A 26,865-nucleotide genomic window follows, 5' to 3' on the forward strand; every position below is an offset into this window, starting at 1 on the left:
CAGTACCAGGAGGACGCTTATGTCATGTAGAGACAGTTTCGATATTTCACTTTATAGGTGCTCCCATCTGCCTCTCTTAAAGCAGTTCTTCCTGAGAGATGAATGAAGCAGGTTTCTCAAAAAGGCAATATAAAGGGAAGAGGAACACAAAATACCAGAAGTAGAAAAATGAAATAAATATAAATGCCGCATCAATCTGAAGGCATTTGTGCAAATTGCCTCATAAATATAAACTGTGTAGACTGCTGTGATAAGTAGAGGCATTTTAGGGCTGAGATGTTTTGTATACAACTCCGATGCTAATTGTAAACGAAAAAGATTATATTGATAAATGAACCTTGTCTTACTTCTTTTCTTCTTCTTCTTCTTCTTCTTCTTCTTCTTCTTCTTCTTCTTCTTCTTTTTTTTTTTTTTTTTCCCCCTCATAAAATAGAGGTACAAAGTGCATGAGTTAAATTTGTTTTACCTATAGGCCATTATAAATAAGAGAATCAAGAGAATGTCTGAACTTTGAGAGGAAACAGAACAACGTAAAATGGGTTTAGAAACCTATCTTGATTGGGCAATGAATTGTGCTGAAACAGCTCAACATAGAAGGACATGATCAGAATATCCCAAATTTGGAAATTTAAGTTTTATGCCTGGGAAGGAGAATAGACTGAATTAAAACAAAATACAAGTTCAGATGACATTGGAAGGGGAGATATGGCTTTCTGCAGAGTTTGCGCCTGCCTGGGAAAATCTGCTGTGATCTGACACATCCAGAACAACTGGACAAGTATTGGTTTTGCTGGCTTCCTTAATGTGTTGTTCCCTGGAGTGCACACTGTGGACAGAGTAAAAGCCAGATGCTTGCCAAATACAACAGAAAGGAATTACAGAATTAGAACCCTTAGCAGCCTCTTAAAACGCTATGAAACTTGTGAGATTTACACATGGCATCACTGCTTTCCGGCTTAATGAATTGGCCAAGTCCATTTTCCACTGCCCTTTGGACGTCCTCTGTAGGTCATCTCCCTGCAGAGACAGGCCAGCCTTTTAGGAGACCCAAGCTTTCAAATAGAAAAGACATTTTTTTAAAGGCCATGCTCCTGTATCCATAGATGTAGGAAGTACTTTTAGCAGTAAGGATGGGGTAGGTTGGAGCATGTGTAGGAAGGCTGGGAAACCTGATGCCCTGACATCCTGCTCTCCATACATTCCCTGCAGGATTTGGGGCAAATTACTTTGCCTCTTTGCCTGGCAGTTACACAGTTGTGAAATGGGGACAGCTGTCCTCCTCTATTTCTCAGAGGACTTGTGAAAATAAAGGCATTAAAGATTGTGAAGCCATCTGTTGCTATGGTGATGAGGCTCATTTAGGCACTGAAGCACCAAGATTAGAAACTAATATGTTTCCTGCACAACTTATTTAGAAATATGGATAGGCTGCACTGACGTGTAGGGTCTGGCTCTGCCTCCAGTAACAGGGTTACTGATTTTCATTGGGAACAGAATCTATAGATTGTAGCAGGCACTCTTTGCTAAGCCTTGGTATGTTAAATGCCTCAAATTGGGTCAGTTGCATAATGCCTCATGGTTGCTTGTTACACCAGGTAAAAACAACGTGCAGGATTTTAACACCTATTATGATTGCTAGATGCTTTTGCATTTCTTGTTAGGCATTCAGAGCTCAGGTGAACGCAGTGGGAATGTGAAAATTTTGCTGGGGAGGTACTGGAGGAAAGAGCAGAGAAAGGGTATAGGGAAATGGATTTTCTACTTCAGCCCTGCCATAAAGAGCATGCTATGGATGAGTCAGAGGCTGGGGAGAAGGATCAGTGGGATACCTGTGATACTGCTGTTGGTGGGGAAGGATGATTACTTCCATTGTTGCTTTGCCCTGCAAGTGTAAGTTTGATATCTTGAGGCTGACAGATTTTGCAAATCTTACCTGCCTGTCTTTTCCCAATGCTCTGCATCAGTACAGCTAGTGCCGTTTAGCTGTATTGAATAATTCAGGTTGGAAGGGACCTTTGGGTCCTCTGGTCCAATGCCTTGCTCAAAGGAGGGTACGCTTCAAAGCTAAACCAGGTTACTGGAATTCTTGTCTAATCAAGTTTTAAAAATCTCCAAGGATGAGTATTCCATACCCTTTATGGGCTCCAGTTTCAGTTCTGATCCACATTTTTCACTATTATTTAACTAGAATTTTCTTTGATGCTGCTTATCCCTGATGGGTCTTTATTGGACTCTGAGGAAAAACTGCAGTACCTTGAAGCCACGAGACTGTGCTTACAGGACATTTGCTTATTAGCAAATGCTGCATGACCAGAAATCTTCCTGCTTGCAAGGCCTGAGCTTCACCCCACGTGGGACAGCCCTCTGCCACACTGCTGCTCATTCTCAGCCTGAGTCCTTCCTGCATTATGCTGCTGTGCACCATCTGTGTTTGCCCTTGGAAATAAAAAGACTGGAAAACAAAAACCTACTTATGATGAGGAGCTTTAATAAGCACTTGATACAAATAGAGGAAGCATCTGGGGTCGGCTGTAAGATGTTTGCTTTTAAATGGCCTATCAAAGTATGAGATGCTTTCTCTAAATCTGATCTTGAGAGAAATCTGAGTTCTATATCCCATTTCCAGATGGCATAACTAAATATCATGGTGAATTATTTGGCACACTTTAAACAAATTCTTCTTCTCTCTGCACCTGAGACAGAAGCATCATCAAATTATGTCTGGAAAGTTTGGTGAATTATTGTTTCTTATACTTAAAAACATAATACAGCTTTTCAGACTTTTCTGGGACCTGGTTAGTATTCTCTCTTTTTAAACCTAACATGACTTTTCTCCTATGTGTTTGTGTTTGGGAGTTATTCTAGCACACCATTCTCAACCATCTGTTTTTGTTCAGTGTTTTGAATCTTCTTCCAGCTTCCCTATAGCTCAGAAGTCTCCAATGCAGAGGGAGAATAGGCTCCAGTAAAACACTAGAGTGGTCAAGTGGTTCCAGCATGACCAGCGTGAGTTTGCTCTGTTTTTAAACAATGTGAATATGAACTAAATGAAAATGCTCTGAAGGAGAAGGACAAGGCAGGAAAACTTCTTATTTTCTGTATCTTGCTGAGACATTGTAGTCAGAAGTAACAGGAAAATTGATCATTTTCTCACATCCAGGTGATGGCGCACATGGCCTCTATTAGCTGACAACAAATTTAGATTATGTTTATGTTGTAGCCAGCTTTGTCAGTGATTTTCTTTTGAAGTAGTAAATAATATTAATTGTGTAGAACAGAAGCATAAATACTCTTCTTTACCACTCTCTGCTGTTTAGAACATTATTTTGAGAAGGATTTGTATTTCCTACAGTTTTTAATATTAATTTGTTAAGTCATTCATGGCGTGTTCAAGTGATTAAGACTCAAGGTCTGCTTTCCTGTACCTCTAGGTCATTGCAATGAATTTCAGTTTTTATTTGCTTCTGTTGCCTGAAGTACAAGCCAACAATCACATGTAAATGCACTTCAGAAATTCCACAGGTGTTCCATGAACACTGGCTTATAAATTGAGTTGAGACAGAATAGGATGCAGCTGAAACATAAAAGTAAAAGGTTGCAGAACTGTATTCCTGCAGCTGGGACCATGCCTTGGGGGGCAATTATCAGTTCAGACAGCCTCCTGATTAGGACTCAAAGAAACACAGGAAAGCACAGTGAGGGTGGATGTAGGAATAGGGCATTGCAGAACATACAAGCCAAAATCAAACATCTGAGGAGTCAAAATGTCAGATATGGAGTGGCCGAAAAACAATTGGAAGTCAGTCAAAGGATCCCAAAGCCATCACAACCAAAGCAAAATGTGGTCAGAAACAGGGATAAGGCAGGAATGAGTGGTGCTGACCCTTAGAGCAATCTCAGGATGAGGTGTAAGAGCCCCACGTAGCACAGTGGTGCTGTCCCCATGTCCTCCATGCCTGCCTGGGTGCTGCCACCATGCCTTAGGCTGACTGTGAACACTCTCCAACACCTCTGCAAGCTGTACTGCTCAGTTGCATTTGCAAATTCTTAAACACTTTCTCCTTGGCAATGCCTCTGCAAGGAAACGAGTGACACTTAGGTCTCTTTCCTTTCACTGTCAGCCTTGTTCTTTGGCTTGTCAGGGTTATTATCATTAAGGGGTTGCAAAGCTCTCTTCAGCCTGTTAGCAATTAGCAGACTGTGGCCTGGGATTTCTGAGACAGAAGATGTGGCCTTGCAAAAGCAGTTACAGCTGAGAGTGGTGTCTTTGCTGTGCTCTCTTAATGCGTAATTGACTGCTCCAGGGCAGAGAGGGAATGAGCAGACAGAAGTATCGGTGAAAAGTGTATCGTTCTGCTTTTTCTTCATCTGATCCAAGCACTTGGTTGAATCTACAGTGAGCAAGGCGTGCTTGTAATTGGCCTGACTTTTCTTTGCTGGGTTTTGTTATTCCCCGAACTATTTGGAGCTCTCCAAAGTTTTGGTGTTAAGTCTAAAGGAAGGATTTCTGTATGTTATACTCAAAATGGAGTAAAAGGTCTTCAGGGCCAAAAGCCTTTGGACCTTTGTGGTGCTACCATACTGGAAACCCAAGTTAAACACTCTATCACCACTGCAAGCTTTGTCTCTGCCTTAGAAACTGGACTAGTATTTTGTGGACTAACCTTTGTGTCTGTGAAAGCAGACTTGCACTGTGGTTCAGACCTGGTAGAAGCGAAGTTCTGCTGATCTGGAAGAAATGGTTCTTTGTTCCTATTTTCTTCCACTGTTTGGATAGAGAATGTTTTATGAAAAATGACTGTGTTCCAGGTAGCTTTGTTGCAGCTGATAGCTATAGCACTGCCATGTAGCTGTATCATCTCAGTGACTGCAATAAAAGATTCAGTGGGCTTGATTCTGCTCTCCATCTGATGTGTTTATGCCAGCAGGCTTCTGTGGCTGTATTATTGTTTGTTTCTAACAGTGTCAGAACAAGAACAGAGCTTCTGGGGACAAATATAGGTAAATGGAATATTTCTTTGGAATTCAACTCATTCGTTGCTCTCCCTCACCTGTCTAAGAGCAGACTACCCTGGCAAGGCTCTGAACCAACTTCCCATATTGGTCCTGTTCCAAGAAGGTCATCTGAAAAGTTGTACCACTTGGCAGCGATTTAAAAACAAATAATCAAACCTACTTGTCTCATTTCTTCAGAAGAGAGAGAAAGGGCACCAGTCTTAAAGAGAAATTTTTGAGCTGTGAATTCCAAGGAGACAGTGGCATCAACTACGGCCATGACAAAGTTGGAGGAGAATGCAGATTTAAGAATTACTCTATCCTTACTGAATTAGCTAAGGGTGGAGGAGAGTGGATTTTACATGGTCCCTTGGTTAGTGAGCTTGAGTGCATTATATACTGCTATTATGCATTAAATGCACCATGTACTAGACAAGATGTCTCAGTAGAGTTGAGGTCTCTAAAGTCAGATATAGTAGTGGCTGTCTTCAGCTCTGTCTTTAGTGTGAACATCTTTGCCAAAGGAGGGAACTTGTTTTAATTGACTTTTTTTTCTCTGCCAACATTTTGCTTTGGTAAAATAAGTGAAAAATCCTATTAGACAGGGGAAGGAAAAAAGAGAGGGACTTTTTGTCCCTCAGTGTGTTCTGAATATTTGAAGGATGTGATGTTTAGAAATCAGTGAAAGCTAGATGGGATTTAAATATTAAGGGGCAGGAATTTGCCTTCAGGTAAAGGATGATATTTGCATGACTCATGTTGTTAGGTGAACATTCCTGTGTATTGGTGACCTTTTACCTTGGTAGCAATGGGAAATATGTTAAGTAGGGGGCCCAGTTCTTCATCATGTTCCACCATAGGAAATGATTAGAGGGAACTCAAAAATAGTGTGTAGCATAACAAGATGCTGAACTAAATATTTTCACTGCTCAACTAAATCTCCCATTGCTTTTAATAACACACTTTTTTTTTTTTTTTTTTCTTTTTCCCATGAATTCCATACAAGAAGAGGAAATCTTGTAACAACTCCTGTGGAAGCCATGAATTTCACTGCAATTTCATTTCTATAGTTTAAATTATATGAAAGAATATGCTGATTTATCTGCTTAACCATGTCTCTCCTCTGCCTGGTATTACAATTTTCAAGGTATCCAAAGAGTAGGAATGTTTTGGTGGAGGTTTGTATGGTTTCTATAATGCAGCGATACTTGAAACAAGTGTCAAGTATGTAAACAAAGCTTATTGAATTTATTCTTTCCTGTTTAAGTCTTGTACGGGCCAGGAGTCCAAAAGAGAATTAGAAAATGGTGTTCTGCATGTCTGCTAATGATGACTTAGGATTGCTGATACTTACTGAACTTGTAGTGAAAGGTTCTTTTTCCTGTTTTAAGGGGAAAAGATCTATTTTATCAAACTGTAGCCACAAATATTCAAGATTATTTTTCTGATTGGATGTTATCTGAGCTGCCTATGACTGTATCTTTAGTGTCAGTCTTTATGTTGGTCTTTTAGCTGATGCAATATAAAGAAATCATAAACAATGGAGTATGTTTATGTAATTCAAATAAAATAGTGATGCAGATAAAAATAGCTAAGTTCCATTAACTTTTCAGACCATAATAGTGAAACACTTGTAAGTCGTAGGATACGCTTGAATGTCTGTAGTACCAATTTATCCCTCTGCTTAGTCACTCATTTCTATTTAGATCTTGGTGCTTCTGTGCAGCCTGTGATTAGATTGGCAGTTCTCATTTAAACCCTAACTCATTCAGTCTTGGTTATCAAATAGCTTAAAAGGCAAGAACAAACGCTGTTGTTTTTAAGATGTACTGATATATGATTTGCATCCTTACATGTGGTATAGGCTGGATTTACCAGAGTAAATGTTCTTTCATCTGTAGTTTTCTTTGTAGGTATTTTGTGTTTTGTTGTGTGGGTTCAGTACACAATACTTTAAATGTTATATTTGTTCCAAATTTGCTGTTGTAGCGAATCAGAGCGGAGCAGGATGAGAAAGTAGCATGTTTTGTAAAAGAGAAAAATTTTACTTTACAACTCTAGGAGGTGGAGGAACCGGTACTCCCAAAAATATCCCTACCCATCAGTACTGCATCTCTGGCTCCATTCAACTTTAGTTTTCTGACTAGCAGTACTGTCTCATCGTCACCAAGCACTGTTTCAACATCAGTGATGAACTAGGTGAATCTATGTTGTATGCTATAAATGCTTTCCTGTATGAGTCTGTATCTGCTCTTTTGCAAGTTAACTTCTGTGGTGCTCATGAAATTAACTGGTGTTAGTTCATACTGAGTTGAGTAAGTCAGAGTTGTATTGCAGTTTGGAGAGAAAAATGCAGTTTTTTGATTGTCAGTCAAACACTATGGAATTTTAGGGAGGTGGGGTTTTATGCCAAGTTCTTCATAGTGGTTTTGTCAGAGATAGAGTTAATTTTCTTTATAGTAGCTATGAAAAGTTGCCAGTCTGTGATGAAAACAGTGTTGATAACAGACCGGTGTTCAGCTGTTGTTGTGTAGTGCTTACGCAGCATCAAGGCCATTTCTGCTTCTCAAGCAGCCCTGGCAACAAGAAGGCTGTGGTGCACAAGGGCTGGAAGAGGGCTCGGTCCCGTGTGACCAAAGGGATGAGCCATACCGATAGCATCATGCTTGGCACTAAACATGGGGCCAGGAGGGAAGGGGGAATAATGGGAGTATGTTTGAGGGAGTGAGTAACTGCCTACTATGGTTACGCCATGATATGAAGTTACTGAATTAGAGGTGGCATAAGGTGATCATTCAAGCCTTGCATAGAATGAGCCTAGGGTGCAATAATTGGAATATTACTATATAGGAAAAAACATTAATTGTTCTAGAATACTTGAAATAGTTTTGCATTTTTTGAAGCAAATAACTGCTTTAACCTGTTGAGGAAGTTCTTTAGTAGAGCTGAGTTTAGAGATGTCTTCAATTTCCTGCTTTTCCATCTATTTAGACCTAATTAGCATCTCATCTTTTTCTCTTGGTTTGTGTGATTTGGTTTTAAAGATGATGTCTTGTAGACTCACTAGCAGACTTCATTTTGTTTTATTATTCCTCTAATCTGTGGATTAGAAATAACTAAAACACCAGATTTCTGAACTTCACTGCAAAACTTGTGTTGCATTCTGAATTCAGGTAGTTGCTGCTCTTAGATACAAACCTTTCATTCTTTTGAAAATACAGGTACAACCAACAAGTAACGTTGGCAGTCCTGTGTTCAGATTTTCATCTCCAATTGTGAAATCTACTGAGGCAGAAGTGCTACCTCCATTGTCTGTAAGTAAAATGAAAAAGCTCAAATTTTTATCAGACATTTAGTAGAGTATTGCGGACCATTAAGACAGAGGTGGCTGTGCTAGTGGGGAAAACAATTATGTGGCTTTCTGCCTTATAATTAATCATCCAGTATGTATAGCAAAAATTTGGAGACTTGCTTTCAGATCTGTGCTTGTGTGTGAATTTCATTAAAGTTTCTTAGGTTTCTGACTCTGAAAAACCTTTCTTTTTTGTAGCAGACTGGGTTTACCTTTAGTGTTCCTGTTGTAAAATCGGCAAAGCGTTCTGGATCCAGCGATACACCAGTGACATCCTTACTTACCCGTGGTAACTGCAACTTTAGCATTTCAGTTCTGAAGTGCAGGTTTTCTTTTTTTGGGTATCAAATACTAAATCTGTCCTTTCTGAGCATGTTAGCAATTGCAGACAGTGTTGGGCTTCCACAGTCCTTTTTTCAGTGACAGATCTGCTTTATAAAGTGTAACTAGAAGTTGTAAAGTGGGCTGAATGTTAAAGATTCTTAGATTCATGAAGGTTGGAAGTTGTTGTTTGTGGCAGAAGTGGATGTGTTCTGTTCTTGTTGGATTGTGCCACGAAAGATGTTTTTGTTTACTCTTGTTTCTAAAGAAACAAACCTGCAAACCTGCCAGCAAGGGACTTCACTCTTATGTATGTGTAGGACGTTCTCTTCTGGCTTATGGCATTTAATTGGGGTAGTAAAGATATCTCAGTCATCTTTATTTTTATATGAGTGTGTTAGGACACTGGCAAAACCTAACACTCACTTGTAGACTACTTGTTCAGCGTAACAGCATAAGGTGGGAGATTGTTCCTGGGTTTTGTCATGAAAATCCTTGTGTTCCCTTCCTCCTGCAGGAGTCTGGCACCATTATTAATGTGAAAGTCAGTTCAAATTGGTTTATAAATCTGATATTTTAAGCATACAGAAGTGCAGGCTTCAGCTGCCATAGCTGTAAAAGTTCTGTGGACTAAGGATGATCCCCGCTGTCAATCTCAGCCTCAGCATTCAGCTTTTGCTTACCCTCCTTAGCGTTAGACTTCTCAGCTCACACTTTGTACATTTACAATATACATATTGTATACGCATGTATACAATATGCTTTTCAACCTGGAAATTATTGGAGATAACTTGTTGACTTAAAGGAGGCAACCATAAACACAAATATCCTAATAACAGTGCTTTAATTTCCTGCCTGTCCTTGATTATTTCTGTGGTATTCCTGATGACTAGGTGTTTTAGTTATGAAGTTACAAAACCTTAAGTGATGACTGTATTCAAAGCAGGTGAGAGAAGGGAGGAAAACTTAGCTTTGAGCTAGCAATCTTGTGCCTTTAAACTAGTCATCTTGGAAGGTATCAATGATTTTCTAGGCCTTGGATCTAGTTAACCCTCTGTGTATTGGATTACTTGTTACTTCACAATATATATAATGATAAATAGGTCAGGTTGGAAACAGAATATTCTAAGAGCAGAAATTGCTGTGGCAGTAGCTGTGGAAGCTGCTAATGCCAGGTGAGGCAGTTCCCTACTACTATGTGTGATGTAGGTATACATATATGGAGGTGAGGTAGGGGCATCAGTTTCAGCAATTGCAGCTGGCTCTCTCTAAAGCAGAGAAGCACTGGAGCTGGGCACAGGAATTTGTTGGGCCATTCCCTTGTGTGAGCTGGTGATCTTTAAAGGATTAGGTTGAGGGGATTTAGTAACAGGAGCATGACTTGAGCTAGAGGTGAGAGATAAAGCAGAGAGAATCTAGAGGGAAATAACTTGCTTGTGTGTATATATGGAGTTGTTGAAGGGGAGAAACTCAAGACAGTAGGTGTAGGCCTCTTGAATTTGGATGGCAGTGTTACAGCTTCAAAAGCTTACAAGGTTTGCCACTTTATGTGTATGTGATTTCACTTAGTCTGGTGCAGTTGTGGCCTATGACCAAAGCATGTGAGCCTCAGAGAAAAAGTCTGTGGCCACCCCATTGTTTGAGGTTTCCTATAGGAGTATCCAGTAATGGTTTCGTAAACTCTTTCCATTGGATACAGCTGCAGCAGGGGGTACCTTTACACAAAACCTGCTAGTTTCTTCAAGAATAGTAGTGGGGTGTTTCCTATCTCTTCTCTGATCAGGAAGGTTTGAGGGGCTACTATTAATCTCTAAGTCAATGAGAGAGGAAAAAACAGCTATGGAGAAAGGTTAAAGGGTTCTTAAGAGGATGCATGAATAGTAAATGGTACTTAAGCCATGAATGTTTCTTTTTGCAGGGATGCTCTGGACCAACCGCTTCTTTCTAGCGCTACCTCAAAGTAACGTGCAGATATAACTCACAGGGAAGACTGATCAAATGGCGATGATCACTATCATTCTGCTGGATGCATATATATATTTGCCTTTTTTTTTTTTTTTGTTTCGGCTCACTTTTAGCAACAATTAACTGAAGTGACACGTGTTAACGGGCACTGACTACACCTGCAGATATTTCGGAGTCGTGAGTGTCATTCAAGGTCACTTGTTTAGAAATTGTTCTAAATGGGAAAAACGGAAGTGAAATAAATAAAGCAGCGTTTGATTTTACAGAGGAAATTAGAGTTAAGCATGATAGTCGTGTTCTTGACTATTGACTAAAGATGAGGCCTTCCATGTTCTGCAGGGAGGGTGTTGATAGGAGCCATCCTGCTGCTGCTCAACGTGTATTGACAGTGTGTGTGGGGGGGAAGCTCTGAAAGTGCAGGGTGTAATTCTGCTCACCAGGGGTTTCAAAAGTGCTTTGTATGGCAGTACACGAGAACTGAGAGCTAACAGATCCTGGAGGATGACCCTGAAAACACCGGAGGGGGGTTTAAAATGACAGCAACAAAAAAGCATGCAACTACAAGCGAGAATTTATTGCAAAGCTTTGGACTGAGACTCCTGCAGCAGTTCCTTCAGTGCTCACTTTGTGTGGACTTTGACTGGGGAAAGGTGGGACGGCTGCGAGCAATCCAAGGGCTCCCTGTGATGGCCTCAGTCACCTTCTGTGTCCCTTCCACATGAAGATATTCTATGCTCGCTGTCTCATTCCACACAACTTTGAGCGTGTTCTGTGCACGAGGAAGCACGTTTGAGTGCTTCCTCTGCTTCCCCTGCTGTGCCAGGGGAGATTCAGGCTGGACATTAGGAAATATTACTTCTCATAAAGGGTAGTCAGGCATTGGAATGCACTGCCCAGGGAGGTGGTGGAGTCACCGACCATGAGAGTGTTCAAGAAACGTTTGGATGTGGTGTTGAGGAATATGATTTAGCTGGGAAGTATTGGGAATGGTTGGAAAAGACCTAGAAGAAGGTTGATTCTGTTGAATCAACCTTGTTGATTCAATCAAGATTGTTGATTCTGTGTTGAATTCTGTGCACTGTAGGCGCCGTGCCTCCCTGCTGTGCCCACTCCCCAAAGCAGCGTTCTAAACGGGCGGTAGAGCCGCACCGTTGCCCTTCCAACACCACGGCAACACAACGGCACAATCGAACGTTCTATTCTTTCCCACTTCACAGGGGAAAGGCGCACTTCAGGCCGAGTCCCGTGCCGGACGCGTTTTCTGAGGCGCTTCAATTTCTGTGTGTTTGCGGCCCACTCGCCCACGTTCTCGCCGTGCTTTCCCACGCAGCCCCGCCTCCACCCGTGTTCGCTGTGCACGCCGGTCCGTCGCGGTTGCTGACACTTTGGCGCTTCCCGGTGACAAGCAGGCGGCTTGGTGTGGTTGGTCGGAGTCGGAGCCCAGAGGGGGGTGGGGGCGAGCGGGCGGGCGGGCAACGCGGGGCCGGCCGGCGCCCAGAGCACGAGGCGGCAGCGGGTGAAGGTCGCGAGGCAGCGGGGCTCGGGGTTGAGGCGCGCCCGGCTGAGGAGAGGCGGAGTGGAAAGGCTGGTGGAGCGGAGCTTTGGAGAGTGGGGCGGAGGGGAGGAGCAGGGGCAGGCCGACAGGGGCCCCCGCGCCTTCCAGGCCGCGCGGCGTGTGGCTTGGCGGGTGGTGAAGGTGCAGAGCGAGGGAGCGGCCTGGCGGAAAGGAGGGCAGCCGAGGGGCCGCGTCCCAGCATGGCCTCGGGTGGCGGCAGAGGAGCGGGAGGAGGAGCCGGCGGCGGTGGCGGCGGCGACGGCAAGATCCGGACCCGGCGGTACCACCTGGGCACCGCGAATCCTCCATACCGCAGGAGCAGGCAGGTGAGGAGCGGCGGAGCGGGGCCGACCCTCTCTCGGTCCCCACGTGCGAGGCGGCGGTTGAGGGGCGGGAGGGCGGCCCCTTTCGTTCCCCTCGGTGCCGGCGGCGGGACTGGCAGGGAAGAGGCCTCACCGCCCGGCGGGAGGGAGCGGGGACGGGAGCGGCCCTTCCCTCATCTTCGCCCGCCCCGCGCTCCGCGTGCAGCCCAGGAATGGAGGGGGCGGGGAACAAAGGCCGGGAGGTTACAGCCCTTCCGAGCGGCCCGAGGAGCGGGAGGGGAGTATGTTGGTACCCAGTGCCTGTGGGTGTCCAGTGCCCGCTGGCTTCGTATGGTTGTGCCCGATCTGCGTCCTGTTCTTTAAAGGAGCGCTGAGTCTCGCGTGCTCCATTGACTGAGCGATGCTGTCCACGTGAGGCTGGCAGCACTTTGTGTGGAGCATCGCCGCGCTGACAGTGCTGAAAGCTGTGACTGAATCAGTGTTGAAGTTGCTGTGTATTTCCTGCACTGATAGTGCGTCTGATAAGCTTCATGCTTGTGTTTAAAGTAATCGGCAGAGGTGGCTTCCTAGCTCTGCTGTTGTCTGATATCTAGAGGAATTTCTCAGTAGGTTTGTTTAAGCATAAACCTGTGCTGAGAGATGGATGTTTAATGGCTGTTTACAAGGGTGGATAGCGATAGGATAAAGGGGAATGGTTTTAAACTGAGACAGGGGAGGTTTAGGTTAGATATTAGGAGGAAGTTTTTCACGCAGAGGGTTTGTGCCACACTGGAACAGGTTGCCCAAGGAGGCTGTGGATGCCCCATCCCTGGAGGCATTCAAGGCCAGGCTGGATGCACATAGCAGGGGGGTTGAAACTACATGATCATTGTGGTCCTTTTCAACCCAGGCCATTCTATGATTCTGTGATTCTATGTCTGTGGGTACTGCCCTGGTAGTGGGTGCTGCAGAGCCAATGTGTAGACTAGATCAAGAGTAGCTTGTTGGAGCAGGAAGCTGTAGTGGGTTAGTAAATGATGGACTGAGAGATGCTCTTATTATAGTGAATAGCTTTTTAACCGTATGAGTAGTGTAAACTCATATTACATAAAAGAATGAGCTCTAGGTAGGTAGCTAACTGACAACGAAGTTGAAAGTGAAATTAATGAACATATGTTCCTGTTTTCGATATAAGGTTTGCTCTCCACAGGGGATCTGTGATTTATTAGTCTCAGTGATGCATTCAGGAGGACTCGAAAGCGATCAGCGCAATTTTATCTTGAAGTCATACCTGATTCTGATCATTCCCCTTCCAGCTTTTATCATTAAGTAGATTCACTTGAGTAGACCTGCTTGAGATGCTCACGGTCAAAATAGTGGCCCCAAAAACCCTTGGTCTCTTACTGTCAAGCTCTGAGGGTGACTGGGCACTCTGGGCAGCATAGCAGGCAGCTTTGAATCTCTGGGAAATCCAATTCCTTCTTTTTTCCCCACTTGTATGGGGATGATTAGGGGGATGATTAGCGGGATGCCAAGCTCATCACCATCTACTTTCTGGGTGTTGTAATTTAACTGTTGTTCTTGGGGACTTTAGTCAGGTGGGAATTCTCCGATCGTCTCCAATATATGCTGCAGTCAGTCTTCTACAAAACACAGTCACAGCTTAGGAAGGCGTTTGCAAGAGGAGGTGCTGATGCTTTTTAAAGGCTATTAGTTATAGCGTTTGTTCAAAATGTGGTAGACCCCGCTTCAGTTTCCTTTTTTTGCCTGGAGCAATCAACCCACATCTTCCACTTTGCAGGCAGATATCCCAGCCGTCAAGCTGCGTGTTAGCTTCAGCTCTCCTGGTTGAAGCTGTGCTGCTATCCAGAAAAAGAAAGCGTGATTCACTGAGCCAGAAAGAGGATATATAAGAATGGAGGTGTGCAGGCTCTGGTCCACAGTTTCAGAACTTGTTACTCATTTTACATTAGATGTTCCTGCAGCGAGCATCCAAAGCCTAGTATTTCCTGCCCATATGCTTGATGATTAATCTTTCGAACAATGCTTCATTATGCTTTTACTTGTTTGTTTTAAGGTCTAGTGCCTTTGTAAAATCAGCCGTAATAGGAAAGGTGAGCAGATGCAGTCTGGAGAAGAACGCTGGTGACTTGCAATTCATGTGCTGTCCTGGGGGATGGAGATACGGATGCTGATTGTCCCAGAAGTGAAGGAACTTAAACCATGGTGCTTTCCCTCCTGCCTTACAACAAAGGGCACCGTCAGTGGCTTTGTTATCAAACAAATGAGAAGTAGCAGCCTTACTAAGTAAAGGGGATACAGACTCTTCCACTGTGAAGGATTCCTGGTTGGCAGTCCTCAGAGCCAAAAGGGCCCTTCTGTATTTCTAGGTGAGGCATTCTGCAGGTAACATTTAGGAGTTCCTCTCAGCGACTGGGTTTTCCTAATGGCTGAATGACGACAGCTCCATGCTGTTTGTGTTGACTTTTGGTAACGCCATACTTGGCAAACGACCTGTTCAGTCAGCTGCCTCGTGCTGAAACATCCATCCTCATTCAGCACTACCTGAAGAGTGTGGACACTTGGCCTAAAGTCATGTATTTGCTCTGAGGGCTCAGTATGGTACAGCAAGGGACCTGTTGTTCCTGGCATGTGGGTTTCATCTCCTGGATGTGGCTGGAAGTGCTTTAAATGCTGGGTTGTCCTGGTCATTTAAGTAGGATGATGACTGCAATTACTAGGGTGGGTGTGTTAATGGGATATCTGTTGACATTATTAACTTATTAAATATCTATATGATATCTCTGTGTTCTTATTGTTAGTTTTAGGTTTAGCTTTGCTGTTTTGTGTAGATGTACTGATTAGCGTGGAAGAAACCAGCAGGAGTTGCTACATATTTGTGATCAGTCTGATTCTGACGTCCTTGGGATGATACCAGAAAGATGAGAGGTGCATTTTCTGTGTGTCCTGATTGTAAAGCAGCTCTGCTTGGATGGATGAAGTTTAGTGTCACATGCGATGTCACGTGAGGACAGAGTAGTTATGGGATTGGGAACTTCCACTGTCTGCAGCAATGCCTGAATCATTGCATTATCACTAGATTCTATAATGAACATGGGCCAGTTATAAACTCGCACTTGATTTATGTCTGGGATTTCCATGGTGTGCAGTGCCTGCAAGCAGTGGGCAGGAGTTTTATAAACTGCTGGGTTTATTTGGGGATGAGATCTTGAAATCATGCAGAAAGTTCCTAGAATATCCTGTTGAGTAATGTAAGTTAGTTCTTGTAAATCTTAGGAGGGAAAATCTTAATCTATAAAAATACTTAATCTATTAAGAATGTCCATGGAGAGCTAAGCAAGTATGGCTATCGGTTTCATTCTTACCAATAGGATTATACCGCAAAGTGTGCTGAAGTGGTTGTGTTTACACTTGTATGTCTCTCTGCTGGTTTTGATTTAGTAGCAGGTGAGCACATCGGGCTCAATGTTTGTGAACTTCCAGAACTAATTGAATCATCATCCTTAAATGATGTTTCGTCTCTGTTCCAACAATATCAAATTGTATTAGCAAAACAGGTGTTTAAATCTAATACTTGGCTTTGGAGCGGCGTCGTATCCTGGTTGGGAAGACCTTAGCTGAGATGCTGACAGTTTTCCCTCACTGAAGCTGGCAGTGCTGTCAGTGGTACGACAAGCAGTAGAATCTGATTGCTGTCCCATTTTATGAATATTTTGATTTCTGTCTTGCAAAGTGTTTTCACGACAGCCTTGGGGGCTAAGTGTTGGAGGAGAGCAATCTTAGTGAGCGGTGTCTTCAGACAGAAGATTTTAAAGTAGATGAAAGAATGGTCCCTTAGCTGGGACACTGATACGGCCTTCATTTGCCAGCGGCTCATCATTTCCTCCGTGTTGTTTATTCCTCCAGTCGGTAATTAGCATTGCTTCTTGCTTCCCTGCTGTGTGGGAACTGAGCTGCTGATTCAGAAGACTGAGGGTAGAGCACCACATTTCTTCTGCTTACCTGAAGAAGTTTGAGCGGAGCTATTTTGGATCAGCACGACTGCTACGGCAGCACTGTGTAACAAATTTAACATAAGCAGGATGGATGGTTGGCTCAGTCAGCATGGCTCACCCGGAGATCAGCAAGGACCTCAGCATGGTCTTCTCTATTATTTGTGTAGACAGATTGGTGAAATACATGCTCATCAAGTAGACTGCCAGGTGGTTGGGCCAGACTAGCTGACCATTGGCCTTAAAGGGTTGTGATCTGTGCTGCTGAGGGACACTGACAGCCAATTGTTAAGAATCTCCTGGGGGTTGATATTTGGACTAATTCTGTTTTAGGTCTTTAGGAAGCAACAGGGACAAGAGAAGGGCATGCACCCCCAGCTGGCTCCTGGGTGACAGCAAACTTAAGGGGGCAGTGTCCGAATGCTGAAGGGCAAGGCTGCAGTGTTTCTTGACAGTAGTGGGCTGACAGGAACCTTGTTTTGTTGGGGTATAACAACCCCATGCAGTGGTACAGGTTGGGGAAAGTGTGGCTGTAAAGCTGTCCAGCAGAAAAGGAACTGGAGGTGTTAGTCAACGGGCAGATGAACATGAGCCATCAGTGTGGCCAAGGACACCAATGACATCCTGGTCTGCATAAGCTTCGTACTCACTTCTATGCGTCACCACTTCAGGCTGTTACTCCCTCACCTCTGTTAGTGAAAGGGACTGGAAGATTACAGAGCCCTTTAAAGCCAAGGCAGATGGGTCATCTGAAAATGGGGCCAAGGCGAGCAGGAACTAGCTTGTTTGACTGCCTGAAGCGTAAGTCATTTTGCAACTTGCTGATGCAGTGTTTGTTATAGTGGTATTCTAGATTATTTTACAAAAAACACTCATTAATTAAAAGATCCTCTCAACTATAACGTTTGCTTTTCTTTGTTGTTATTGGAGGGAATACAGATATATTCCCCTTCTTTTGACAAGAGAAGACCTGAAGTCATTTTTCTGCTGTCTAGGAAGTGGCACAGCACTAAAGCTATTGTGGTGGGGCGGTAGCACTGACGTTTTCAGGGCGGCAGTTCCTTTTGAGATTCTGTAACTCATCTTCTAATTGCACTTGGCATTTAATTATAGTGTCTCTGTGCGTGCTTGGCATGGTTGTGATTGCCATCTAGTGCATGGGGATAGGACTAGGGGTAATGGGTTGAAACTACAGCATAGGAAGTTCTGCACGAATGTGCGCAAGAACTTCTTTACGGTGAGGGTGACGGAGCACTGGAACAGGCTGCCCAGAGAGGTGGTGGAGTCTCCTTCTCTGGAGATATTCAAGACCCGACTGGACGCCTACCTGTGTGACGTGGTGTAGGGAGCCTGCTTTGGCAGGGGGGTTGGACTCGATGATCTCTAGAGGTCCCTTCCAACCCCTAAAACTCTGTGATTCTGTGATCTTTTTTAAAGTAAGCATAGGCTCATGATAATCTCTACTTTTGTTGCAGAAAAAAATGTGTGTGTTAACATTTATACCTCTGGAACTAGGCTTAAAGCTACAGTTTTAACACACATGCTTGCTTTGCAAATACCTGTGCCAGCAGAAAATTTTCTTTCTCCTTGGTAAGGTTGTTTATTATTGTCTCCATAACGCTGCTGTTGGAAGGAGTTGTGCAAGTGTGTCCTGAAAAAATAGCTGACTTTGCTTTGAAGCTGTAGCTCTGCTTTGAGACAAACTCTTTTTTGTGTGAATTGGGTCTCGTGGCTCCTTCCCCTCTTAGTGCTCTACCTCTGCTTGTCTCTGAGGTATCAACCAAAGATTAAAACTCTTCATCTGCACCAGGCATGTGGTCATTCTAATATCACAGCTGCTGTAATATCAGCCTTAAGTATTCACTATGATAGTATGCAAAGCTGCAGAATACATACAGATTTGTAGAACTGTATGCTGTTATCTACAGCCACTGAGTAAATCTCTGTGCAGTGACAATCTTTTTTGTTTGGTAGTGGTAAGATAATAGTATTTAGAGATCCACTTACGTTTGAGAGATGCTCTTGATTCTGTCAGATGAACTGTGGAGAAGGCACGTGGCCAGAAATATGTTGCCCAGGGCCCCGTCCAACCTGGTCTTGAACACCTCCAAGGACGGGGCATCCGTGGTGTCACTAGGATTTAAGCTATAGTTACATGCTGGTTTACATACAGGAGCACACCATACACTGGCTTTTTGCACTCGGATGGAAGTGATGATGATGGGCTGTCGTCTTCCTGCTGGAAATCTGCAGGCAGTGCCAGAATGCAGAACAGCACCAGTGTCCCTGGGTGTTCATTCTAGAGCTGGACTAAGAAAGGCTCGTTTATCACTATAAGAAGGAAGTACTGGCATCTGAAAGCGTAAACCCTTCTTCGTGGTCTTTGGAAGTAAAGTTGTACTAGTCCAGTTGCCTTAAATAGTTGTTTTTTTCTACTGTCGTATAATTGATGACATTCCTGTAGCATATTGTTCTTATTAAGTCATAAGTTTTATTGTCTGTTTTCTAAATGAAATATCAAACTCTGCTGTCCTACATCCAGATTGAAACCACTCCCTAAAGGAAAAGAGCACGGCGAGTTCAGAGCCATTCTGCATCTGTGCTGCTGCAGGAGACAACCATGTCACATTTCCATTTCTGTCCTTGCTTTTGCATTATCACCACTGTAACTAAATAGTGAGCTGTTGCAAGCTGAAGGTGAAATTCTGGCTGAGTTGGTTTGAAGCAGGCCTGGTACGGCTGTCCATGGTTGTGTATCTGTGGATATTTGCTCAAAGGAAGGTCTTGCTGCTTCTTTATCTTGTCCTGCTGCCTGATATTTCTCTTTCTCCTGAGCCATTTTCGTTGCACTGCGCCAGCTGAACTCATTAGTCCAGCAGAGAAACATGCGCTTTTTGCCAGATTAACAAATTCAGCTAGTAAGGAGAGCAGCCTGCTGCGCCAGAGCTGGCACCGGGTAATGTGGGGGATGGAAGGAGCCTGAGTTCTGTGGCTATTGGCTTTTATTTCTTTATATCAACCATTTCAGAAAATGGTGTTTCAAAGTAGTAAATTAGGCCACCTGCTTGCTTACTCTTGGGTGCCTACAGCACATCATTTGTTTGGAGTTGCATCCCAAGGCAGCGAGCCTCTGAGCTGCAGCTGTAGTTACTGTTGCTGTGGTGGTGCATGTATGTGTTGGTGGAGACATACCCAGCAGTGCTGCAGGTGCTTGGGGGGTACCTGTTCATAAGCTATTGGATCTCTTCTCCACGTTCTGTGTTTTGTTCTGCTTTCTTGCCGCTGCTGTTTTCAGATGAGCTTAGCGTGTGAGTGCATTTAACATCAGCAGACAACTGCTGGAACTGAGAGCAGCTTTCAAACTGCTGAAATCAGTGAGTTAATTCTGAATCTGCTGAAGGACCAAAACGTATTCACTGACCAAATTGCTGCTACTCACGGTTTGGATTCTCCCTGTCACCGTATCACGTTTCAGAGCCTCCCAGGCCAGTAGCAATGAGGAACTACAGAGCTGCCCTTCCTCTGAGCACAGGGCTGGCACCAGAAGAGTTTTTGTGCGGCAACACATTGGGCGTATGTCTAGTGAGTTCAGGTGACAAGGGAGGGCCTGGTAAGTAACTGTGGTGTGAAGAGGTGAGGGGTGAGCATTTCACAAGTAAGTCTTGTTATAAAATGAAGCACGTCTGTTTCTTGGGTTGTTTCCTTTTTTCTGCTTTGCATGCATTGCCCAGTATATTCCAGGAATTGTAAGATTCATTATGTATTTTTTTTGTAATGAAATCAGCTTGGAAGTTGTAAGTTAAATAAACACAGGTAGCGTTTTACTTGTATTTGATTTACTTCACCATATGCATTGGTCACCACGTGGATTGATGGGCTCAGGCCAGTTGTATGAGGTTCATTGAGACCAATTTTGCTCACAACAGCCCCATGCAGTGATACAGGCTTGGGGCAGTATGGCTGGCAAGCTGTAAGGAAGAAAATGATCTGGTAGTGCTAGTCAACAGCTGGCTGAACGTGAGCCAGCAGTGTCTCCAGGTGGCCAAGAAGGCAAATGGCATCCCAGCTTGTATCAGAACTAGCGTTGCCAGCAGGAGTAGGGGAGTGATCATCTCTCTGATGAGGCCGCACCTCAAATACTGTGTTTGGCTTTGGGCCCCTCACTACAAGAGAGATGTTGAGGCCCTGGAGCACATCCAGAGAAGGGAAACAAAGCTGTGAAGGATTTGGAGCACAGGTCTTATGGGGAATGTCTGTGGGAACTGGGGTATTGTTCTGTCTGGAGAAGGCTACTCAGGAGAGACCTCATTTCTCTCTACAGTGACCTGAGTGGACGTTGTAGCCAGGTGGGAGTTGGGCTCTTCTCCCAGGTAACTAGTGATAGAATGAGAGGTAATGGTCTTAAGTTGCACCTGGGGAAGTTCAGGTTGGATATTAAGAAAAATTTCTCCTCTAAAATAGTGATGAGGCATTGGAACAGGCTGTCCATGAAGGTGGTGGAGTCATTATCCCTGGAGGTGATGGAAACAAATGGAAAGAGATCGAGGGGAGAAACAGTGAAAGAATAGATGAAACAAAGGTGAAAGAGATTTTCCACCACATTCTTGGATCCAGTGTTGTCTTGAGTTGGAGCCTTGCTCTGTGGGTGGAGACTCAGCCAACAACAAAATGTGTGTGTTCACCATCAAGTATTCCAGTCGTTTAGAGGATGCCGTTGAGGTGGCAGGTCCCTCACATCTGTTCAGCAAGGGAGTTCTAGAAGATAACAGAGTTTTTGACAACGGCCTCTGGTGGTTGTGCACCCTCTCGTCAGTAAGATGCCATGAAGGGAAGCGGGTAAATCTGCTCATTGCCCTGCCTCTGCAGGACCCAGTTCTTCTCTTTCTTGAACTCAAGTTGTTGAGTCAGTTTCTACTGACTACATGAAGCAGTGCCTTTTGTGAAGGAACGCAGCCCTGGGTGCTGTTTGTGTCCTGAGCATTTGCTCTTTTTTGCAAATATTATCCCATCTGATTTGTCCCAATGCTCTTTCATTGGTAGCCCTGGTAAAAAGTGAAGTGTGTCAGGGAAAAGGGTGTAAATTAGGGGCTGGGGGATTAGAAGGAGCCGCTCTGCTGACACCTTGCGTTGAACTGCTTGTGAACTCTGGCATCATCTGCATTTGTGGTTTCTGCAGGGAAGCTGAGGCTTAGCATATAAGAGAATAGCATCATTCTGAGCATTTCGTAGTCGTGTGCATTTTAAGGTAGTAATTGTGATGGATGTGTTCATTCCATGGTATCCTGTGTGGTTCAAACTGTCCACGGGTATTTATTCTGTCCTTGTGCAAATAAACAATAGAATTACAGATCATTAGGAAAAATGTCTAATTGTGAATTAGGATGACTTTCTTCCTGCGAAAAGGCTTTTTGTTTTCTACTTTTTCCTCTTCTCTTACCTCCCTCTCAGCTCTGGATTCAAGGATGTATCGGTGTTTATAATTCTTGTATCTCGGTTTTTGCACTGTCTTCTGTGGAATACTTCAATGATACAGGGTTTTATTTTGGTTATTTGGGTTTTTTGTTGTGTTGTTATGTGTGTGCATGGTTGTTATCTCAGAATTTTGTTAGACTGTAGCTAGCTTCAGCACGTTCAAAGCATATTATCAATTTTCTACACCCAAATAACAAGTTCAGCTGGAGAATTCTATTTCCCAAACCCAGAAAAGTGGTAGAGCAGGCCTGTTGGTACAGAACCAGCCAAAACCTGGATGTACCCATTAGCAACAGATTTTTTTTGCTAAATTCCATTCACTCTTGTGTCACTTCTTGGTTTTCAGTGTTGGAGTTGCTGATTCAGCCTTCATGTTTGCTTCTAGTGTAAGGAGCCAAGCAGCTCCATGGTTGTCAGCAGTGCGAGAAGGAGTGCTGCAAGTGATTGTCTGCCTGTGGTTGAGATTTGACAGAAAGGGATGCTAAAGTTTTCAGGGAATGATAGCAGATACAATGATCCTCACTATCACTGCAGATAACTGCTAAGCTTCTGTTTTAGGTGGTTTCCAATGGAGTGTGTGGAGGAAGAGTTGTGAAACAAGTATGTAGATGAGGAGTTATGTAGAAATAGTTTCCTGGTGGCCTTGTGAATTGACTCTGATGGAAGCTTCGGAACTTTGAATATTAATAGTTAGTCAGAAATTAATATTAGGGAAATTTTAGGCATCCCAGAAGCATAGCAATCCTACACTTAGGATCAAACTCTTGCATCTTACTCTTGTCTTTGAGGTTTGTGGAAGATTGTATCCCAGCATATGCTGTTGTCTGTTTCTGTAATTAAAGAAGCATTTCTTCTTTCAAGCAGGGAATCATTAGCAGAATGACGGAGTCGGTGAAAAACATTGTACCAGGATGGCTACAGAAGTATTTTAATAAAAGTGAAGATGAATGTGCAGATACAAATGAATCTACAAACCAGGAAGAGAATCTAGTAAATTATCATCACGATTGTGGAGATGAAGATACCATAATGACCGATGGGAGAGTCACGCCTGAACCAGCAGGAATTAACCTGGAAGGTATGTGAAAAATCATGTAGTGTTCTGGTTATCTCTATTTCCTCACAGATTTCTGGTTTCAAATCTAAATAACCAAAGGAATTTGCTAAGAGGGTTTTTGATGTAATTAAAATCAGCCCCTCCTCCGCAAGTGAACAAAAAACCCACCCAAACCTCAAAACAACAGTTTGTGAAACTGTCTCTTAGCTTTAAACTGTAAATACAGTTGTAAAGCACAGAACTTACAACTCTTGGAAGCTGTCCGTTGACTTCATGTACTCTATTAGTCAGGGAGGAAACGTTGAAAATACTCACAAGTGTGCTAAATTGTATTTTCTGTTTTATTTTTTAGAAGACCTGTTAGACTTTGTCTAACTGCCTTAGGCAGTTAAAAACATTAATTTGTTTTGAAGTCCTGAAAACAAAAAGTAGATTCCAGAATGGCAGAGGAAACATTTCTTCTCATGTCTTGATTTTTAGAATTTTATTTATTTTTTTATTTGTTTATTACTTTTTGGACTTTGATCGATTTAGTAAAGCTCCTTGTTAGCTTAATAGCGAGCTGGGGAACTCATGCATGTGATATATTACATTATTTTTAGAATATTCAGTAAAATTAAGATATGTGTTAGTATCTAGGCTGTTGTCTTTGAAAAGATATTTGGACTCTTGGCAGAGACTTGCAGCCTCTGTACTATGTTAAAAATTCATCTTTGTTTTAAATCAGGTTCCTCCCTGATTCTGTAGTCTGTAGTCGTGCTGTGTGAATTTGCGTGTGCTTTCAGTTGGGTTCCTCTTTAAGGAAAGTAGTTTAGTCTGAGCATGTAAAGGTAATCGTAGATAATGTGGAAAGTCGGTTGCTTCTGTTGTCAGAGTCAAAAACAATGAGGAAGTATCTTTGCCTACAATGCCATGTAATTGTAAACAATGGTATTCAGCACTGGTGAGGCCACATCTTGAGTACTGTGTTCAGTTTTTGGCTCCTCGCTACAAGAAAGACATCAAGGCCCTGGAACACATCCAGAGAAGGGCAACAAAACTGGTGAGGGGTCTGGAGCACAAGTTTTATGTGGAGCAGCTCAGGGAGCTGGGATTGTTTAGCCTGGAGAAGAGGAGGTTCAGGGGAGACCTCATTGCACTCTGCAACTTCCTGAAGGGAGGTTGTGATGAGGAGGGGTTTGGCCTCTTCTCCCAGGCGACAAACAGGACCTGAGGAAATAAGTATGAATAAAGGGATAGATAATGTCTTCATGACTGAGGAGCGTGTGTTGGCTTTTCTACAGGACTGTGTGAAAGGACCTGTTAGTAAGAACAGCTGCACAGCAAACTTATTAAGTCCAGAATATCGGAAGCAGGTGGACCGTGTGGGACCTCTGCTAGCTTATGTTGCTGTCTGTGTATGTTACTTGCTATATTTCAGTTTTTTGTTTAAGATTAGTTATTACTGCAATTTTAGAAATATGTATTTCTTCAGCTCTGAGATACCTACGTGCTACAGCATGTATTCCTTGCTTGGCCAATAAACTGTCAAGCAATACTGTCCTCATAATCTGCTAATGTTTCAGAGAACTGATTAGTGCTACAGCAGTGGTAATGAGGATTGAACTAGCTAGTTTAAGCTTCAGTGCAAGTATCAAGGGGAGAGCGGCTCAGAATCTTTTGAATTCCCAGGATTCCTGAGAGAGTGAACTTTCATCAGGCAAGATATTTATTAGTAGTCCTGTTCATTCAGCAACTTGGAGCTGTGAGGCCACCCCCTCCAGGCCACTGGCAGTGTTTGTTGACCCTTTGGTTCCAGAGGAAAACATGCTTACTTGTTTCTTGACTTAAAATCTCCAAAGTTTATGGATAGGAGATAATGTTTACATGTGGCATGACCTGATTTGTAGATTTGTTTGGGAAGGAAAAATAAAAAGTACTGCAAACATTCATTTTCATGTTGTATTCAAACTAATGTACTGAGATTATGTAAACGGCAGTGTTGTCTGCAATTTGCTGCATGGTCTCAAATTTTGGAAAGTTTATTGCAAGCTTTTCATGCAAGAGGAAGGAGTCTGTATGTTTGATTTAGTTAAAGATCCAGTGTTGAAGTACTTGAGCATGAAGTCAGGGCCCGGTGTTGTAAAGCCCCGTAATTAACTTCTTCTTAATGTGATATTAATACTCAGAATTGCAAGTAGTGTTGCTGTTATAGTCACACAGTTGCAACTCTATCTGGATGAGGAAGAAGTTAAATTTGGCTTCTCTATTTTTGTGCTTAGATCTTGGCAATAGCTTGACTGTTGATAGAAAACAGATTTTGTCTTCTATGAGCTCGTCTATAGGAAAGCTAATCGTCTCCCTGTTTGTATTTAGAACCATCCACGAATAGATCAGCACTGAACTGTTCATCTGTATTAACATCTCTTCATTGGGGCCATTTGAACTGTAACGTGTCAGATTCCACTGTGCCACCCTGTCAGCCCTCTACATCTTCTTCACTTGGCATTGGCAATCCTGGACTGTCTCTAGTAAAAGAAATAAAAGATTCTACCTCTCAGCACGATGATGATAACATCGCAACAACTAGTGGCTTCTCCTCTAGAGCATCTGAGAAAGGTAATTTTCATATTTTTTTTAGGCTTTAGTGTAATTTTTACATCATGTGAAATACTTTGCATCCATTCATATTCCTCATCAACTTAGTAAATAAGTGAATGTCAACTTTGGAAGTGAGAATTGCATTTTATTTTTAGTGTTTTATAAGTATTTGTTTCAGTCAACGTTTTAATGTAACTGTGTTCAGAAGTGCATTATGAGACCTTGGTATTACAAAAAAAATCAGTTCTGATTTACCCACTCTCAGCTAGTTGTATGTAAATATTGAACTGGGATGGTAGCAAGTGGAAGTGAATTGCTTTAGCTCAACAACTAGGTTTATTGCTTAGAAGGAAGAGCTACTGTCCAACAGACAGCTAGTGAGTAACTACAGGTGACAAATGGCAATGCAGGTTGTTTTCTTGTGTTCCACAAAGAGCAGATAAAGGAACTATTCTGACTGTGCAAGTTTTGAGCTGCTTTTCTGGCCTTTCTTGAAAGAAGGCTTCAGCTGTCAGTGCTGCCGTGTTTTATGCTGAGTTCACTAAGGAATGATTTTTGTATTAAAGAGCTTAGGTCAGTGTGATCCTTAATAACGGGAGTTCTTTTTGTCCTCGAGGCTTTTATATCCAGTGTTTGTCTTTTTGGCAGATACCGCAGTTTCAAAAAATAATTCAGCACCACTGCTCTGGTCCGCAGAAGCTGAAAGATCTCATTCCCTCACCCAACATTCTGCGTCTAATTCAAAGAAACCTGCATTCAATTTATCTGCTTTTGGAGCTCTCTCTCCTGTAAGTACTGCACAGTATTTGTTTTAATCATTTGAAATGCATACCCATTTTACTGACCAGTTACCATGCTATGTTTCTATAGACGCTTGGAAACACTTCTGTCTTTAAGACAAGCCAGCTTGGAGACTCTCCATTTTACCCTGGAAAGACCACTTATGGTGGAAGGGCTGCAGCTGCAAGGCAGACAAAAGTGCGAGCTGCTCCTTATCAGGTAAGAGAAAATCAGTGTGGTAAGAAATTGTGGTTGAAATATTAAAGTAGCACTGTAGCTTTGAGAGGGGAGCCAAGAATGTGGCAACAGCTCCTATTCTTCCCTCTTTGCCTACAAGAGCAGAAGTTTAAATGGCAATTGTTATTCAAATTATTTTAATGGTTATTATGTAAGTATTTGTTGGAATGAAGGAGAATGACTGTTAAAGCTAGATGTTTGTAGTTGGGATTTCCTCTGTTAAGTCTTTAAAAATA

General features: G+C 43.0%; 1 protein-coding gene across 3 annotated transcripts in view; it reads left to right on the forward strand.

Annotated features, from left to right (window-relative positions):
- Positions 1 to 26,865, forward strand: part of LOC146752365 (nuclear pore complex protein Nup153-like) — an 88,920-nt gene that overhangs the window by 47,587 nt on the left and 14,468 nt on the right. The window contains exons 1-5 of one of the 3 annotated variants that reach the window (XM_085531968.1): positions 12,389 to 12,514; positions 22,837 to 23,053; positions 25,388 to 25,630; positions 26,261 to 26,400; positions 26,483 to 26,611. In XM_085531968.1, coding sequence (XP_085388094.1) covers positions 12,389 to 12,514; positions 22,837 to 23,053; positions 25,388 to 25,630; positions 26,261 to 26,400; positions 26,483 to 26,611 — 855 coding nt within the window. Of the gene's footprint in view, positions 1 to 12,388; positions 12,515 to 22,836; positions 23,054 to 25,387; positions 25,631 to 26,260; positions 26,401 to 26,482; positions 26,612 to 26,865 lie in introns of those variants that run through there. The other 2 variants (XM_085531969.1, XM_085531970.1) reach the window with 2 other exon arrangements.

This window comes from Coturnix japonica, unplaced genomic scaffold, assembly GCF_054131305.1.
Source record: "Coturnix japonica strain WE unplaced genomic scaffold, WE-NBRP24 Scf046, whole genome shotgun sequence".
Taxonomy (NCBI): domain Eukaryota; kingdom Metazoa; phylum Chordata; class Aves; order Galliformes; family Phasianidae; genus Coturnix; species Coturnix japonica.